This window comes from Pelobates fuscus, chromosome 8 (assembly GCF_036172605.1).
Source record: "Pelobates fuscus isolate aPelFus1 chromosome 8, aPelFus1.pri, whole genome shotgun sequence".
NCBI classification, from domain to species: Eukaryota; Metazoa; Chordata; class Amphibia; order Anura; family Pelobatidae; genus Pelobates; species Pelobates fuscus.
In genome coordinates this window covers 180,063,192-180,079,775 of record NC_086324.1, presented here as the reverse complement: position 1 = coordinate 180,079,775, position 16,584 = coordinate 180,063,192, and the positions used below count along the sequence as shown (strand labels likewise).

Below are 16,584 nucleotides of genomic sequence, written 5' to 3'. Positions count from 1 at the left end.
TTTAATTATAGTGTACCGCTCTGTCTGTTCCTCCTTTAATAATAGTGTACCGCTCTGTCTGTTCCTCCTTTAATAATAGTGTACCGCTCTGTCTGTTCCTCCTTTAATAATAGTGTACCGCTCTGTCTGTTCCTCCTTTAATAATAGTGTACCGCTCTGTCTGTTCCTCCTTTAATAATAGTGTACTGCTCTGTCTGTTCCTCCTTTAATAATAGTGTACCGCTCTGTCTGTTCCTCCTTTAATAATAGTGTACCGCTCTCTGTTCCTCCTTTAATAATAGTGTACCGCTCTGTCTGTTCCTCCTTTAATAATAGTGTACCGCTCTCTGTCTGTTCCTCCTTTAATAATAGTGTACCGCTCTGTCTGTTCCTCCTTTAATAATAGTGTACCGCTCTGTCTGTTCCTCCTTTAATAATAGTGTACCGCTCTCTGTTCCTCCTTTAATAATAGTGTACCGCTCTGTCTGTTCCTCCTTTAATAATAGTGTACCGCTCTCTGTCCCTCCTTTAATAATAGTGTACCGCTCTCTGTCAGTTCCTCCTTTAATAATAGTGTACCGCTCTGTCTGTTCCTCCTTTAATAATAGTGTACCGCTCTGTCTGTTCCTCCTTTAATAATTGTGTACCGCTCTGTCTGTTCCTCCTTTAATAATAGTGTACCGCTCTCTGTCTGTTCCTCCTTTAATTATAGTGTACCGCTCTGTCTGTTCCTCCTTTAATAATAGTGTACCGCTCTGTCTGTTCCTCCTTTAATAATAGTGTACCGCTCTGTCTGTCCCTCCTTTAATAATAGTGTACCGCTCTCTGTCTGTTCCTCCTTTAATAATAGTGTACCGCTCTGTCTGTTCCTCCTTTAATAATAGTGTACCGCTCTCTGTCTGTCCCTCCTTTAATAATAGTGTACCGCTCTCTGTCTGTTCCTCCTTTAATAATAGTGTACCGCTCTCTGTCTGTTCCTCCTTTAATAATAGTGTACCTCTCTGTCTGTCCCTCCTTTAATAATAGTGTACCGCTCTCTGTCTGTTCCTCCTTTAATAATAGTGTACCGCTCTCTGTCTGTCCCTCCTTTAATAATAGTGTACCGCTCTGTCTGTTCCTCCTTTAATAATAGTGTACCGCTCTGTCTGTTCCTCCTTTAATAATAGTGTACCGCTCCCTGTCCCTCCTTTAATAATAGTGTACCGCTCTGTCTGTTCCTCCTTTAATAATAGTGTACCGCTCTCTGTCCCTCCTTTAATAATAGTGTACCGCTCTCTGTCTGTTCCTCCTTTAATAATAGTGTACCGCTCTCTGTCACTTCCTCCTTTAATATGTGTACCGCTCTCTGTCTGTTCCTCCTTTAATAATAGTGTACCGCTCTCTGTCTGTTCCTCCTTTAATAATAGTGTACCGCTCTCTGTCTGTTCCTCCTTTAATAATAGTGTACCGCTCTCTGTCTGTCCCTCCTTTAATAATAGTGTACCGCTCTCTGTCTGTCCCTCCTTTAATAATAGTGTACCGCTCTGTCTGTTCCTCCTTTAATAATAGTGTACCGCTCTGTCTGTTCCTCCTTTAATAATAGTGTACCGCTCCCTGTCCCTCCTTTAATAATAGTGTACCGCTCTGTCTGTTCCTCCTTTAATAATAGTGTACCGCTCTCTGTCTGTTCCTCCTTTAATAATAGTGTACCGCTCTCTGTCTGTTCCTCCTTTAATATGTGTACTGGTCTCTGTCTAATAATATTGGACCAGTCCTGGTTATTGTTCCTGCAGCTACAGCTCACTAATGCCATCTGCCATATTAATGTTTCGTATAAGTGGTAACATATTTCATCCATTTCTGTTGCAGAGCGTTAAATATTTTCCTCCTCTTATCTCCATCTTCTTCTAACGCCCATATGCTGTTTTGTAAACCCCTAGGGAAGTGTAGGTGTGGAAGCAATTTTATTAAAGGCTCAAATTATGCTTAATCTGCTTCTTTATTCCTCAGCAGCAAATACAGGATATTGTATATATTCAAAGAAAACAAAACTGCATTAACCCGAAAGGGTTAACCACATATTGTAAAAAATGATGACCCTCTTACAAGGATATTCTTTTAGGGAATGTGTGACAAATTGGACACAAACACAAGTGTATAATAAAATGTATTGTTGATATTGATGTAGGATACTGTTACAGATTTAAAAAGGGATATACACAATACACATTGTAACCAATACAGTCCAAATCCAAAAGATACTTAGACATTTAAATGAAGATCTTCACCTTGCGTCTTCATCTTTGGTAGAATGGGAAAGTCTCAGTTCACCATGGCACCTGTGCTTGCTGTGCTGTCCTCTCCGAAAGAGACAAAAAAAGAAAGAGAGGACCCCAACCTCCTTGGCGGCTGTATTTTTTTATTTTTTTATTGTAACCTATCTGGGTTATACATATAGGTACCAGCATGGTACGTTACATTTTTAAGTGCAGGCACATATGGTAGGAAAAGTGTGCTACATATAAACATAAAGACAAGATGCAAACTATGACATTATTCCTGCCTGGCTTCATATAATCTGGGAGCAATTGCACATTAAGGTGTGGACTATGGAGGGTCATCAGGTTATCTCGCTTTAAATGGGAGGGAATGAGAGTCCCGAGAGAGTAGTGTATACCCTGCATAAACGAGCACTATGAGGTGATGTAATGGTGTTGGAGTAAGAAATTAAAAATTAAAACCGTTCTCTGCAAGCAATATAGTAGAAGTATGAGTGGCCTTGGCACCCTAGCACTAGCATTAAATGTGGGTAGGTGTACTTCACCGCGGGCTTATGGTTTCAAGTGTTCGGTGACCGTGGGTGGTCTTGGCATTGCGGGCCGCTTCTGTCTGGGGTAAAACGGCTGGTTGTTGGCAACGTCCCAAGGTGAGGGGGTTTGTTCCGTGGAAGTAGATGCATTATGTCCCTGTGCGTTTTTTATTGCTGGCGGGTTCAGAGCCTTGAGAAATCGTTCTGCTTCTGAAACTTGTGCGAGGTATAATCTCTTTGCGCCATGCTGCACCGACCGCTTTCGTCCCGGTCCCCAGCGGTATCTGATTCCATTTTCCCGTAGTAGCTTCGTGACCACTTGCAAGGATTGTCTCCAGATCATTGTGGGTCTGGAGATATCGTTGAAAAAGGAGAGGTTTGCGCCTTCGAAGTGAAAGGTAGGTGACTCTCGGCTGCTCGATTGTAGGAGCGATTTGCTTTGAAGTAGCTGGAAACTTAGGAGCAGGTCTCGTGGCACTTCAGCCGGGGCCTTGGGAGACTTGGGGATCCTGTAGTAGTGGTCGAGTTGTAAAGCTTTTGCCCTGGATAGTGAGAGCATTGCGATTAAAAGCCTACTGAGATAATGTGGGACCTCAGTGTCTATGATATCTTCGGGAACTCCGCAGAGCCTTAGGTTGCGCTGCCGCTTAGAGTCCTCTAGTACAGCTATTTTTTCTTCCATGGTGAGGGTAATCTGTTTTAGTCTGTCTATGTCAGCAGACATAGTGTTTTGTAAGTCTCTGGTGATGCACCCCTCGTTCTCCAGTGACTGCAGTCTGGTGGTTATAGCCCCCATATCTTGGCGGACAAGCGCAATGTCGGCCGAAAAGTAGGCCTTCATTTCAGCCAGCATGTTCTTGATGTCCGCCTTGCTGGCCGACATGTTCTCCGTGTGCTGTGCAAGGCTGGTACCCCTGTTTGCTGAGGCCATCTCTGTGTTGGCTGTTCTCTGACTGAGTATGCCACTGTCAGAGTATGCTGATATGCTCTCCTCCGAGCCGGATTCAGAGTCTCCCCTCGCGGGTGCCATTTTGGCAGGCCTCGGCATCGGCGTGCCACGGAGCCGGGCTCCAATATCTTTGGTGGAGGATGCGGTTTCGATTTTACGGAGTTTAGTTTTTTTTTCCCCATCGCTTCAGGTTCGATTTGGGTAGTTTTGGGGGTGCTTTGGGTTTGGTTAGGCTTAGTTTTAGTAGATCTCCCTCGGGAGCTCTCTGCATGTGCGTCCGATCAGGTCAGTGACTAGCTCCGCCCCCTGGCTGTTGTTCTTTTAAAGACTGATTCTTGCAGTCATAAACTACAAGTCCCATAATCCCTTTTCCCTCCCAAAAGTGGTTTATCCGTCCTCTTTTTTTTTTTTTTTTTTTCCAGAGAGTTCTGTCTTTCCCTTTGATCTCTTCCCTCCAGCTATACTGAAAAGTACTGTAAGTGACCAGTTAGGGTTGGTTTCTGGGTAGATTGGACAGAATGGTTTGAGAAAACACCAACTTCGTGGTTACACCTAGATGTTAATTACTTTTGATCTCCTGATGACATGACCCTTGAAACCTTTATAGTAAAGATGTACACAATTTGTACCCTTTGACAACCTCCTTTGATATGTAAATGGAATTCCATTGTGAAACCAGATAACTTATTACTAAACAGACCTTCACAAAGTATATGTCAATATATTAAATAGAAAATATTATATTTAAAGGGACACTCCAGGCACCCAGACCACTTCTGCTCATTGGAGTGGTCTGGGTGCCAACTCCCACTACCCTTAACCCTGCAAGTGTAATTATTGCAGTTTTTTATAAACTGCAATAATTACCTTGCAGGGTTAAGTCCTCCCCTAGTGGCTGTCTACTAGACAGCCACTAGAGGGAACTTCCTGGTCCCTAGCACAGATTATCTGTGCTAGAGCGTCGCTGGACATCCTCACGCTGTGTGAGGACCTCCAGCGTCGCTCTATTCTGCATAGGGAAGCATTGAAATTCATTTTCAATGCTTTCCTATGGGGTGCGCCAATGCGATGCCGCGCATGTGCATTGGGACTCCTCGGCCGGTGGGTGGGATCAGTCTCGCCCACCGGCTGACGGAGGAAGAAGGTGGAGCGGCGGGGGAGGAGCAGGCAGCGACGTGGGACATGTCGCTGCCTGAGGTAAGTGACTGAAAGGGTTTTCACCCCTTCAGTAACCGGGGATTGGGGGGTGGGAGGGAGAGGGAAACTCCAGTGCCAGGAAAACGGCACTTTAAAGGCACCCCATTTCTTACAATATAACATGTTATGCATTGTGTGTGTTCCTAGCAATATAATGCCCCATGTGACCCTAAGCCACTCCTCTTTCTTTGCTGCTGCCTTCTCAGCTAAGTAAAAAAATGTCTGTATTTATTTTTGGCATATTATTATTTTCCATATATATTACCCCATTTTTATTTTCTACTTATAGGAGCATTGTGGCTCCTTTCCTTTCTCCATCCCTCTCTCGCTTACCCCCTCTACCCTCAGTTATCTGGTCAGTTTGTTTATTTGTAGACCGTCCCTGTTGCTGTATTGTAACCTCAGAGCTGAGGCTCCTTCCTTCTACCAAGTACCGTTCTTTCCTGCAGTCCCGGCGGCTGGCTCCGCTCGCGCATCGCAAGTGCGCATGGTTGCGGCCATATTGGGGTTTGCGGTTTTGTCATGCTTTTTCTTGCACGGCCAGTACTGCTTGTTTGGGGGGCGGGTTTAAGCCGCCTGGATGACTGGGTTGCTCATTCCTGAGGGAACACTCGGTGAGCTTGCTTGGTTTTTTACACTGTGCCTTCATTTACTGTATAACTCTGTGCCTGGGATACTTACCCTTTTTCCACTGCACTCCCCTGTCCTGTTATTGTATAGAATCTCCCTATTCTGTAACTCTTGGAGTGCCTGGCCCTCCTATAGGCTAGAGTTTCTGTCACACCTGTGGACAATAATTACTATACCATGCAGTCAGGTAAAGAGGTGGAAGCTTCTGCTACCGGCTCTGCCACCAGTGCCACCAAAACCCCAACACCCCCAACAGTGTCCAGGACACCCACATTAGATGAAGTGTCACAGGAGCAAATTAATTCTGAAGAGTTTAATTCATTCCTAGAGGCTAATATGGCTAAGTCTGTGACGCAAGCCATCTTTACCGCTATGGGGGCCACGTCAGATAATTTGTCCAACTCAATCACTCATGCACTGATGTCCACCTAGCGACCACCTACTCTCATTTCTAACCCGCCAGTGGGTGTAAATCTTTATTTATTCTTCAGCAGCAAAGAAAGGATATTTTAGATATTCAAAGAGAAAAAAAAAACTAAGAACTAGAATGATGACATGTCACACCTGGAAGCCTGATGACCACCGCTCTGACTGTCTCTGATGGTTGTCTCCATAGGTTGTTGTCGTGACTGAATATGCAGAAGGAGAACTGTTTCAGATCCTGGAAGATGATGGAAATTTGTCTGAAGAACTGGTACATTTTGTGAAATCGATTACAATGGTTTTATCGCTTGCATGCTTTCCACACCGTGAGATAACTCTGCTCAGGCACAATTGTATTTTATTACAGAAACACAACTATGACTAAGTTGGCCTGCAGCAGACTCTATTACCGGCGCTCTATTAATCTGCTGCAGGGTAACTCTGTCCTGGTAGTGTTTCTGCTCTATTACCTGCGCTCTATGAATCTGCTGCAGGGTAACTCTGCCCTGGTAGTGTTTCTGCTCTATTACCTGCGCTCTATGAATCTGCTGCAGGGTAACTCTGCCCTGGTAGTGTTTCTGCTCTATTACCTGCGCTCTATGAATCTGCTGCAGGGTAACTCTGCCCTGGTAGTGTTTCTGCTCTATTACCTGCCCTCTATGAATCTGCTGCAGGGTAACTCTGCCCTGGTAGTGTTTCTGCTCTATTACCTGCGCTCTATGAATCTGCTGCAGGGTAACTCTGCCCTGGTAGTGTTTCTGCTCTATTACCTGCGCTCTATGAATCTGCTGCAGGGTAACTCTGCCCTGGTAGTGTTTCTGCTCTATTACCTGCGCTCTATGAATCTGCTGCAGGGTAACTCTGCCCTGGTAGTGTTTCTGCAATATTGATGTGATGTACCCAGTCTGAGCTCCTGATATCTCAGTTGTATCACATTGTGCCGTGCCTTTCTGACTTCTAGTGTGTAATACTCTAACTACGATATTTCAGTTGTCAAATTACAGCTGAGCTTCCTTGTAATAGCATGTAATACCCTGTCGAGCCCCTGATATATCTCTTGTCATGTTGTTTCAGGAACAGACAGTGGATGATGGGCAGAGGGATGCTTGTTTTGCAACTTTGTTACCTATATTATATGTGTACCAATCCCTCTCAGTAAAGGAATCTTTTTTTTAAGCTTTTCTCTGCACTCTGTCACTTGCATGATATCTGTCTGTCTCGTTAGGTACGGGATGTCTCAGCTCAGCTTGTCTCCGCACTATATTACTTGCACTCACATCGGATACTGCACCGAGATATGAAACCTCAGAATATTTTACTGGGTAAAGAGGGCACAGTAAAACTTTGTGACTTTGGGTGAGTACATTGCTGTGATGGACATTATTGTTAAATAATGATGGTCATGCTAGCTTTCGTGTACCTAAAATCTTAAAGGGACACTATAGTCACCTGAACAACTTTAGCTTAATGAAGCAGTTTTGGTGTACAGAACATGCCCCTGCAGCTTCACTGCTCAATCATCTGCCATTTAGGAGTTAAATCCCTTTGTTTATGAACCCTAGTCACACCTCCCTGCATGTGACTTGCACAGCCTTCCATAAACACTTCCTGTAAAGAGAGCCCTATTTAGGCTTTCTTTATTGCAAGTTCTGTTTAATTAAGATTTTCTTATCCCTGCTATGTTAATAGCTTGCTAGACCCTGCAAGAGCCTCCTGTATGTGATTAAAGTTCAATTTAGAGATTGAGATACAATTATTTAAGGTAAATTACATCTGTTTGAAAGTGAAACCAGTTTTTTTTTTCATGCAGGCTCTGTCAATCATAGCCAGGGGAGGTGTGGCTAGAGCTGCATAAACATAGACAAAGTGATTTAACTCCTAAATGACAGTGAATTGAGCAGTGAAATTACAGGGGAATGATATATACACTAAAACTGCTTTATTTAGCTAAAGTAATTTAGGTGACTATCGTGTTCCTTTAATTATGACGGGATGCATCTATTTTGCTCAACTCTCTTTACTGAACTCAAATACAGCCCAAATAATATAATCACTGCACAAGAGCAGGAAAGAGGTAGCCAAACCAATTGGGTGCAAGTGGGCTGTTCACTTAGAGGGAGTTCGCCACAACGATGAACCATAAGGGTCAGCTGCACTGTAAATATCCAGTGGGGGCTTATTCCAGTTCACAGCAGAGTCTAACAGCACCCAAAATGCTTTATTCTAAGTATAGGGGCCCACCACACATTCAGACATATCGAGTGGCTGCCTCGTGGACCGCTGCTAGAGGCAGTATTTACCCTGCAATGGAAACCGTTTCTCTGAAACTTCACTATTCTCCATTGCAGAGCTAAGGGGTACAGGAACACTGCACCGAGATCATTTCACTGAAATTAAATAGTCTGGAGGGTTATAGTGTCATTTTAAGCAAAATAAGAAGTCTACTGTTATGTTGTAAAAATGTCTGCCTTTAATTTCCAAAGATTTGTACTTGCCATTTTCAGTTTGCTATGTAAAGTAACCGTGCAGACCCAAATCATCCTACATTGTCACGACTAGCAATTACATTCAGGTTGGGGTGAGATAAGTGAATATTCTCACAGGTGGGGAGTCACAGCCAGGCTAGAGATGAGATGAATAACCTGAATCTGAATTCTCATTCACTTTCAGGTTTGCTCGCGAGCTAAGTTTGGACACACTCATGGTGCGTTCTATTAAAGGCACCCCGCTCTACATGTCTCCGGAGCTGGTCCTGGAGCGACCCTATGATCATCGTTCTGATCTCTGGGCTCTTGGATGTATTGTATATGAGTTGCTCGTTGGGACACCTCCATTCTACACGCACAGTATCTTCCAGCTGGTCAGTATCATTACCCAGCAGGCTGTGCGCTGGCCACGGGGGTTGTCCTCTGAACTTAAGGTAAGGTGTGTCTTGTGAGAACAATGAGCCATTATATGGTATAAGTGTTTGTTGTTTCTTAATACTTGAATATATTCTATTTTTAAAAGGTTACTTCACCCTGTCCACCTCAGTGATTTAAAGTAATCATTGTGGTAGGACTCTGGATGTCCAGTGATTCTGTTTGAAATGCTGTACATTCAGAGATAATTGCGCTTTTGTGCAAGGGGATTGCTACACCCCTGGCACGTGTAACATGGGCAGTCTGGAACTCTCCTGTCAGCCAAATGTAAGTTCTGTGCAATGACTATTACCTGCATGCAATGCACACTGGCAACAGATCTAACAATCTTTTGCCTTGCAGCATGCATCCAATGGGTGGTGCGCTCTCCTCCCTCTGTGCATTCCCTCCGATCTCAATCGATTACTTAAATCGAGGGTTCCCCCCCCCCCCCTTTTTCTAAAAAAAAAAAAAAAAAAAAAATCATTCCTTTTGTCTCCCCCCCCTCCCACCTTCGCCAGTTAAGAGCATGCAAGCAAGCAAAACTGTCCAAACACAGGCTGCTTTATGGTAAGCCTTTGATTGGACCGCACAAGGCCCTTGCTGACTTCAGAGAGAGAGGAGGGAGATTGGCGCCAGGAGCTTTTCCTAGCTTTTGATTACAGGTAAAAAAAATGCTTTTCGATTTTGACAGTTTTATGTGTAATGCGATAGATTAGGTAACGTTGTGTTGTCCGGCTGGGGCGATTTGTAGAAGGCTATTGTAACTTCAGCGATACATACTCTGTAAAATATTCACCTCCTAGTCAAGAGTCTTAGATAGCTAAAGACAGTAGCTGATGTTTATCAGGTCACACATGCCCCTGATGCCAGAACAGCAGCCAGTATTCATTCCAGTGAGTGTTGCGAGTGTATATATCTAATAGGGCTACAGTTATATTTTAAGTTAAACTTTATTATTTTTTTAAAATGCTTTAATGGGGGACCTATTAGCAATGTCTAAAAGGGCTTTGTAAGACAAGAAAACAAAACTGTTGGAATAACCCATTAAGGAACTAGTCTTTAACAGCGGGGAGCATTTTTCAAATGCTGGAATCAAAAGGTTTGCTGTGGTGTGCAAATATTTAATTGAGGATTTCAATTTGTGTAGTGATATTGAAAGAGATACAATATTCAAATGATTACTGTTCTGTTTTGTCTAAGTATCGTTTTTGTAAATTAAATGAACTAATTCTAATATCTGCTTCAAATTTGAATGAGTTCTTGTATCCACCAAATGTGTGCTATGTCAACACTGGAACTGTCACCTCCAGCATGTGTTAGATGTGTGCGGAAAAAGTGAATGTTAACCAGGGGACATCATCCTGCTAATCATTTGAAATGACTCCTTTCAGTACTTAAGGGACACTGCACATAAAAAAGCACTTCTACTCTCTTAAGTGCCTTATGTGTAAGGAACATCTCAGGGTGTAGACAGGAGGGGGCACAGATACTATATTAAGCTGTATACCGTACATTACGCTGGTTATGGTATTGGATTATTGCCTAATCTGTGCCCCCTCCTGACTTTTTTCTAGTCTTTTATTACCCCTTTTTTTTTTTTTTTTTAAATTCTTTATTTTTGTAGTGCAAGGATGAACAGACATGTTGAAGAAGACATGGATTATTATTGCATTAAATTTACATCAATACAATATTGCTTATCTTGTTGTGGTGCGTGGTAGCATTGCACTCTTTTTTTTTTTTTTGGTTAACTTGTGTGAATATTAATAAGAGTTCACTTTTGCAGTGGGTTGGTTGTCAGGGTTCTCACATGCTGTAGTAGTTCCGAAGGTAGGTCAGGTGAGGTAGGGTGGGCTTTGTGCCAAGTTCGTTGTCTAGTGAGGGGTCTAAGCTTGATCTGTGTGGTAAATACCGTGTTCAAAGGGGCTATGAGGTGTGCCTCGGGTTGTGTCGGGTAAGACTTTTCGGCCTTGTCGGGTCTAGTCCCGTTTTGCGTGATTGGTTGTGGAGGTGGGTACCTTGCGGGGAAAGGGAGAGTTTGGGGATTGCTTCCTACGTCCGTGTAGACGGAGACTGTATGCTGTCAGCCCTGGAGTGGGGGAAGTCCCTTTTATGTCGTTAGAGTAAGCCCGTCCTGTTTTACCTTTCTCTTCCCTCTGGGCCCTCTGTTCTCCGGAGGGTCTATTGGCAGGTGTAAAAACTCGGGAGGTCGGTCTTGTGGCCTCCGGAGGGAAGGGGTGGGTTGCACCCGTGTGCGGTGGGGCCTAGGGGTAGATCTCGGTGGTAGTGTGTATGCGGGTTTGTGGGTAGGAGTGCAACCCTCCTCTACCTGTACCTCGGTTTCCTGTACTTATGTGGTGGAGAGTGACTGTTTGAGTGTTGCAGGCGTGGTCATGTGTGCGTTTCCCCATAACCCTGGAGTGGGGGGGGGGGGGTGGAGGGGTTGTCGGGTGCTTTTTGTGAGTACCGTGGTAGGGTAACAATAAAACAATTATATCAGCCAGAAATAACAAAATAAGCAAAACAGAGTAAAATTACTAGTAACTGAAAGTAAGAAAGAAATTGTTATACATAGACTGTTCATCTATGGCTCAGTCCTTTATTTGTGCATGAGCTGGGTCAGAGTTGTCCCCTATTCAGGTCTCCGATGAGGAATTGCTCCACTGTCGCGGGACAAAGGGGGTCACCGTGTCGGGGTTCCATGTTCCTTGCGTGGTGGCGCCCGGGGTGCTGTGGACAGGTGCTTCCATGCCTAGGGCTGTGTAGAGTGCCTGCGCCTCCGTGGGTGCCTGGATTACGTGGGTGGCTCCATTTTGGGTGACGAGTAGGGTGCCTTGTGTTCCCCAGCGGTACGGCACTCCCTTGTTCCGGAGGTGAGTGGTGATGGGGCCCATTTGTCTGCGCCACTGCAGTGTTGCTCTTGTTAGGTCTTGAAAGAAGTTTAGTGAGGCGTCTTCAAACTGCAGTGGGGTTTTGCCTCGTATTGCCGCCATGATAAGGCCTTTGTCGTTTGTTGAGACGCATCGGATGATTACGTCCCTCGGCTCAGGGGCGGAGGACCTGGTAACGCTGGTGAGTCGGAAAATGCCATCCAGCGTGATTTTCTTGGCTACCGCTGATGGGAGTAGAGCTGCCAGTAGCCTCCTGACATAGTGTGGGAGTTCTTCAGCTCCCACTGCCGCTGGAATGCCTCTTATTTTTATGTTGTTCCGTCGTAGTTGGTCTTCGAGGTTTGTCAGCCGTTGTTGCAGTGCCTGGTGGTGGTTGTTGAGCTGTTGTACTGGGGTCTTGAGACGGGACATTTCTGTTTGCACATCCTGGATGTTTCCCTCCATGGCCTGAATGCGATCTGTGTTCGCCTGTATTTCCGTGCGTACACGTGCAAGGTCGGCAGCCATCATTTTGTGGAGGTCTGCGAGGAGTAATTTAAGGTCACCTTTAGTGGTCGGTGCCATGCTATCCTCTTGCTGTAAGCTGAGGGATGTCTCAGGGCGGGGTGATTGCCCGGTGTCCCTGTCTCCGCTCCCGGTTTGCGGAAGTGGAGTCGCTGTGGTGTAGGCGGCCTCCATTGTTGGTGTCTTTGGAGCTGCGGGTTTTTGGAGCATAACTCCTATGTCCCTGTCAGGTTTTTGAGTCCGTCGTTTCATCGTGGGGTCGTCTGGAAGCGGGGATGACCAGAGCTGCTCCGGGGAGTCTGTGCTGTGTACTCCAATGAGGGAGTCGAGGAAGGAGTTTAGGCCTTGAGGCGTCTGATGGCGGTAGGCCCCAGATCTGCGCTTCTGCCTGTTTTTCCCCGGGGTGTACTGAAAGGGCATCTGTCGATGCGGGATGAAGCCCTGAGTTCAGTTTTCGTATTTTTGTAGTTGGATGGCGTGTCGGGTAGGGGATATTTGGTAGATTTTGTTGGGCCTGCAAGGAGCTCAAAGAAATGGCGACCGTTCAGTTTCATGCGTTGGCCACGCCCCTCCTTTTATTTACCTTTAAGCAGCGACCTTTCAGGCCTCCTGCTCTGTCTCCCTTTAACACAATCTGGGCCTGTTTGAGGTCTCTCCGCTTTGCTAATCTTATAGATACCTTGTATTAACAACCAGAATGATTGTAACATCCTATGGTTCTGTGCAGATCACTGGAACTACCCATACTATACACTATCATATGTGAAACCGATCAAATGGGGGCCGGTACTAGGAACGCTGTATGCCTCAAGGCTGTTTCTATAGTCCTGGATGATTTACCACTGCCACCCACCAGATTACTTGTGGGGTGACCCCCCTTTATGTGCCCACACCACTATTGTTGGTTGATTAGGGGTGACCCTCTTACTGATTAAGTGCCCACAGGTGGATTTACCTGACTGTCTCACTGCCTATTACGCACCCAGCATTCCTCTGCTGTGCAACAGGGGTGAGCCCCCATTGATCTCATAAACTGACTTACTGAGTTGGCAACAGGTTCAAGGATGAGCTCATTGTTAGCACCTTCTCCTCTCACATGAGTTATAGGGTGAGACCCCAGTGTCTCAAATACTCATAAGGGCTACCCCCTTATACTGACCTCTCATACCGGTCATTTGGCTGAGAGTGAACCCCTCTACCCCACAGTGGGAACCTATTACGGCAGCTACTTGTTTCCTTCACTGGGTGAGCCCCAGTTGTACCTGGAGACCAGTTGCTGTGTGCTGGTTACTGCACGTGTCTTGCTCTCATTGATACCTGACTTTCTCCAGACAGGACCAGACAAGCCTACGTTGATCACTCATCATGAGCGATGTTCCACCTCCCACGCAGGATTTCTAAAATCCATAGCGGCCTCTGTTTAGAAGGCGTTCGCAAAATTCTCACCCAGATCCCACCTAAACAGTCAGGTCGGAATTCTTTATTGGATATGGATAACATCAGTTACTCCGTAGGGTAACTAAACGTCACTTGAAAGGTGCTGGACTAGCTCCCACTAGGCTTAGAGGGAAAGCCAGACCAAGAAGTCTAAACCTGTGGAGCCGCAGGAGATTACTCCTCCTACTCTTCATTCCTTCATTGAGGACAGCACTTATTCCCCAGCATCCTTGACCATGGTGGACAAGTTCTGCGTCAGAAGGCTAAGAGGATTGTTGGCTGGACATTCACTAGAAGTCACGTTACGTGAAAGAGTCTTTGGGGGATATCTACCCCCTCATAGGTGATGCCTACACACTTTAGCAAGGCTGAAGATGTAATCTTCCTGGACACCTAGGAGGTTCCCTTCTTTGATCATTCCGTCATCTGAGCTCCCTGAAGTGGACGGATCTGTTAGCCAGATTTGCGCACTTTTGGATTAGGAAACCGCTAGAGAAGGAGGATTGTGCACAATTTCCACAGGCTCTTGGGTTTTACAGATGGTGCACACCTATGTTGTGTCATTTAATTTGCTGCATGTTCAAGTGTGACCTACGCCTCCTCTATATGTCTCCGACGCTCACAGGGTCCTCATCGATGAGATCTCCACGCTGTTCTTCAAGGGCACAGTACAGTTAGCACCTGACAACGGTGGCTTCTTCAGCAACATTTTTCTGGTACGGAAAAAGAACGGAGATTGCCAACCCATCATCAATCTCACCACCTCAACGCATTTGTCATCTGTCGACCCTTCAAGATAGAATGCATCCATCTTCTACGGGAACTTTTCCTCGAATGACTGGATTATGCATCTTGACCTGAAGGATGTGTACCTGTCGGGTCCTGTCACACACGAGTCGGTGTTTCCACTAGTGGGGTCATGCCTGCCAATTCATTTGTCTTGCATTCGGTCTCTGTTCTGCTCCTTGGTGCTTCACGGAGCTTCTGAAACCCATTGTCTCTCTTCATTGATGCAAGGGCGTTTAATTCTGCTTCTCGGCTGAGATCTTAGACAGTGTTTACCATTCACTTTCTGGAATCCTTAGGTTTCAGCTGAGCAAGGAGAAATTGGTTCTTGCTCCTTCAAAAGTCATGCAGCTTCTCAGTTTCAAGATAGATTTGGCCAACTGCATTTTTCGTCTGCAAGTGTCATAGGTTGCGGCCATTCGGAAAGAGATTCGCAAGGTTCTATGTCAGGAATTCATTCCTCTGTCTCCTCGCTCCCATTGTGGGTTTCCTTGCCTCCTCCATCCAGGCCATCTTTCCCAGAACTCTTCACTATCAGGCCATGCAACGTCTGAAGGTGAGGTTTCTCAGTTCGGACAGGTCTTACGATCACACAATCTCTCTCACTCCGGAGGTGAGGATGGAATTGTGATAGTGGCTACTACATATGCAGACCTGGAACGGCATGCAATTCTTCATTGTGGAATCGGATGCTAGTCTGTGGGACTGGGGGATCCCTGGTTGGATGAGGAATTGGGATTACACATCAATTGCCTGGAACTGATTGCTGGCTCCTTTGCCCTACGCAGCCTTGCTTCGCATATGTGTGTCTACTGTCCAATATACAAACCACCTGAGCGGGGCCAGGTCGGAAGCCCTCTCTGAGATGACAAAGGACATCTACGAGTTGTGCCTCTGCTCTGCAACATCAACCTGTGGGCGGTATACCTCTCTGGGGCAACCAATCTCACAGTGGATTGTTTTTCGCGTTATTCGAGGAACAGCAGCGATTGGAGACTGGATATGTCAGTCTTTCACAGATTGGAAGCTCTGAGACCTGCTACAGGTGGCACACAGACCAACAGTCAACTACATGCGATGGTGAGGCTCCTAGTGCTACCAAGATACTTTAGCTGGCTCCCAGATCTGGAGTGCAAGATGGTGGACACCTTTGTCCAAACTTGGTCGACCCAAGGGCAGTAAGAGTTGCTCCATTCTCAATGTTAGCGAGGGTTCTTCATCTCCGTGTTCATAGGGGATCATTCCTCCTCGTCGCAACTCTCTGGCTGAGTCAAGTATGTTGTCCAGACTTGCTGGAGCTGTCTCAGGACTACCATCTTCTTTCTGTCCTCCCTCTACTTCTTTTGGGTCCCCTCAAGGAACTTTACCCCTCATCCTCCAAGACCACTTGGATCTTGTGTCTTAGATGTTTATAAGGTAAAGAAGGGTTGCCCTGACGCAAATTTTAAAGGACCACTATAGTGCCAGGAAAGCAAACTTGTTTTCATGGCACTATAGTGCCCTGAGGGTGCCCCCCCTCCCACTCCCCCACCCTCAGGGTCCCACTCCCGTGGCGCTGAAGGGGGAGGAAGTGGTTAATCCCTTACCTTTTTTCCAGCGCCCTAGGCGCTGGGACTCTCCTTCTTCTGACGTCACCGGCTGCATGCGCGGCAAGAGCCGCGCGCATTCAGCCAGTCTCATAGGAAAGCATTCTCAATGCTTTCCTATGGACGGCAGCGTCTTCTCACTGTGAAAATCCCAGTGAGAAGAGCGGAAGGCCGGAAGCGCCTCTAGCGACTGTCAATGAGACAGCCACTAGAGGCTGGATTAACCCTAATGTAAACATAGCAGTTTCTCTGAAACTGCTATGTTTACAGCAAAAAGGGTTAAACCTAGCTGGACCTGGCACCCAGACCACTTCATTAAGCTGAAGTGGTCTGGGTGCTTATAGTGGTCATTTAAACTTAACATTTTAAACACTAGGATATCAAAAGAAATAATTTATATTTAGATAAATTAATACAGTATTTTTTTATGTAAATATAAATTTTCCAAAAATATTTATTTTTAATATCAGAGTGATTAAATTCGTGCCCTTATTAACTTACACCCAGGGTT

General features: G+C 45.7%; 1 protein-coding gene across 5 annotated transcripts in view; it reads left to right on the top strand.

Moving 5' to 3' along the window:
• STK36 (serine/threonine kinase 36) overlaps window positions 1-16,584 on the top strand; it is a 139,880-nt gene that overhangs the window by 31,823 nt on the left and 91,473 nt on the right. For all 5 annotated transcript variants that reach the window (XM_063430943.1, XM_063430944.1, XM_063430946.1 and 2 more), the window contains exons 4-6: window positions 6,160-6,237; window positions 7,192-7,322; window positions 8,637-8,886. In XM_063430943.1, the coding sequence (XP_063287013.1) occupies window positions 6,160-6,237; window positions 7,192-7,322; window positions 8,637-8,886 (459 nt within the window). The remainder of the gene's footprint in view (window positions 1-6,159; window positions 6,238-7,191; window positions 7,323-8,636; window positions 8,887-16,584) is intronic.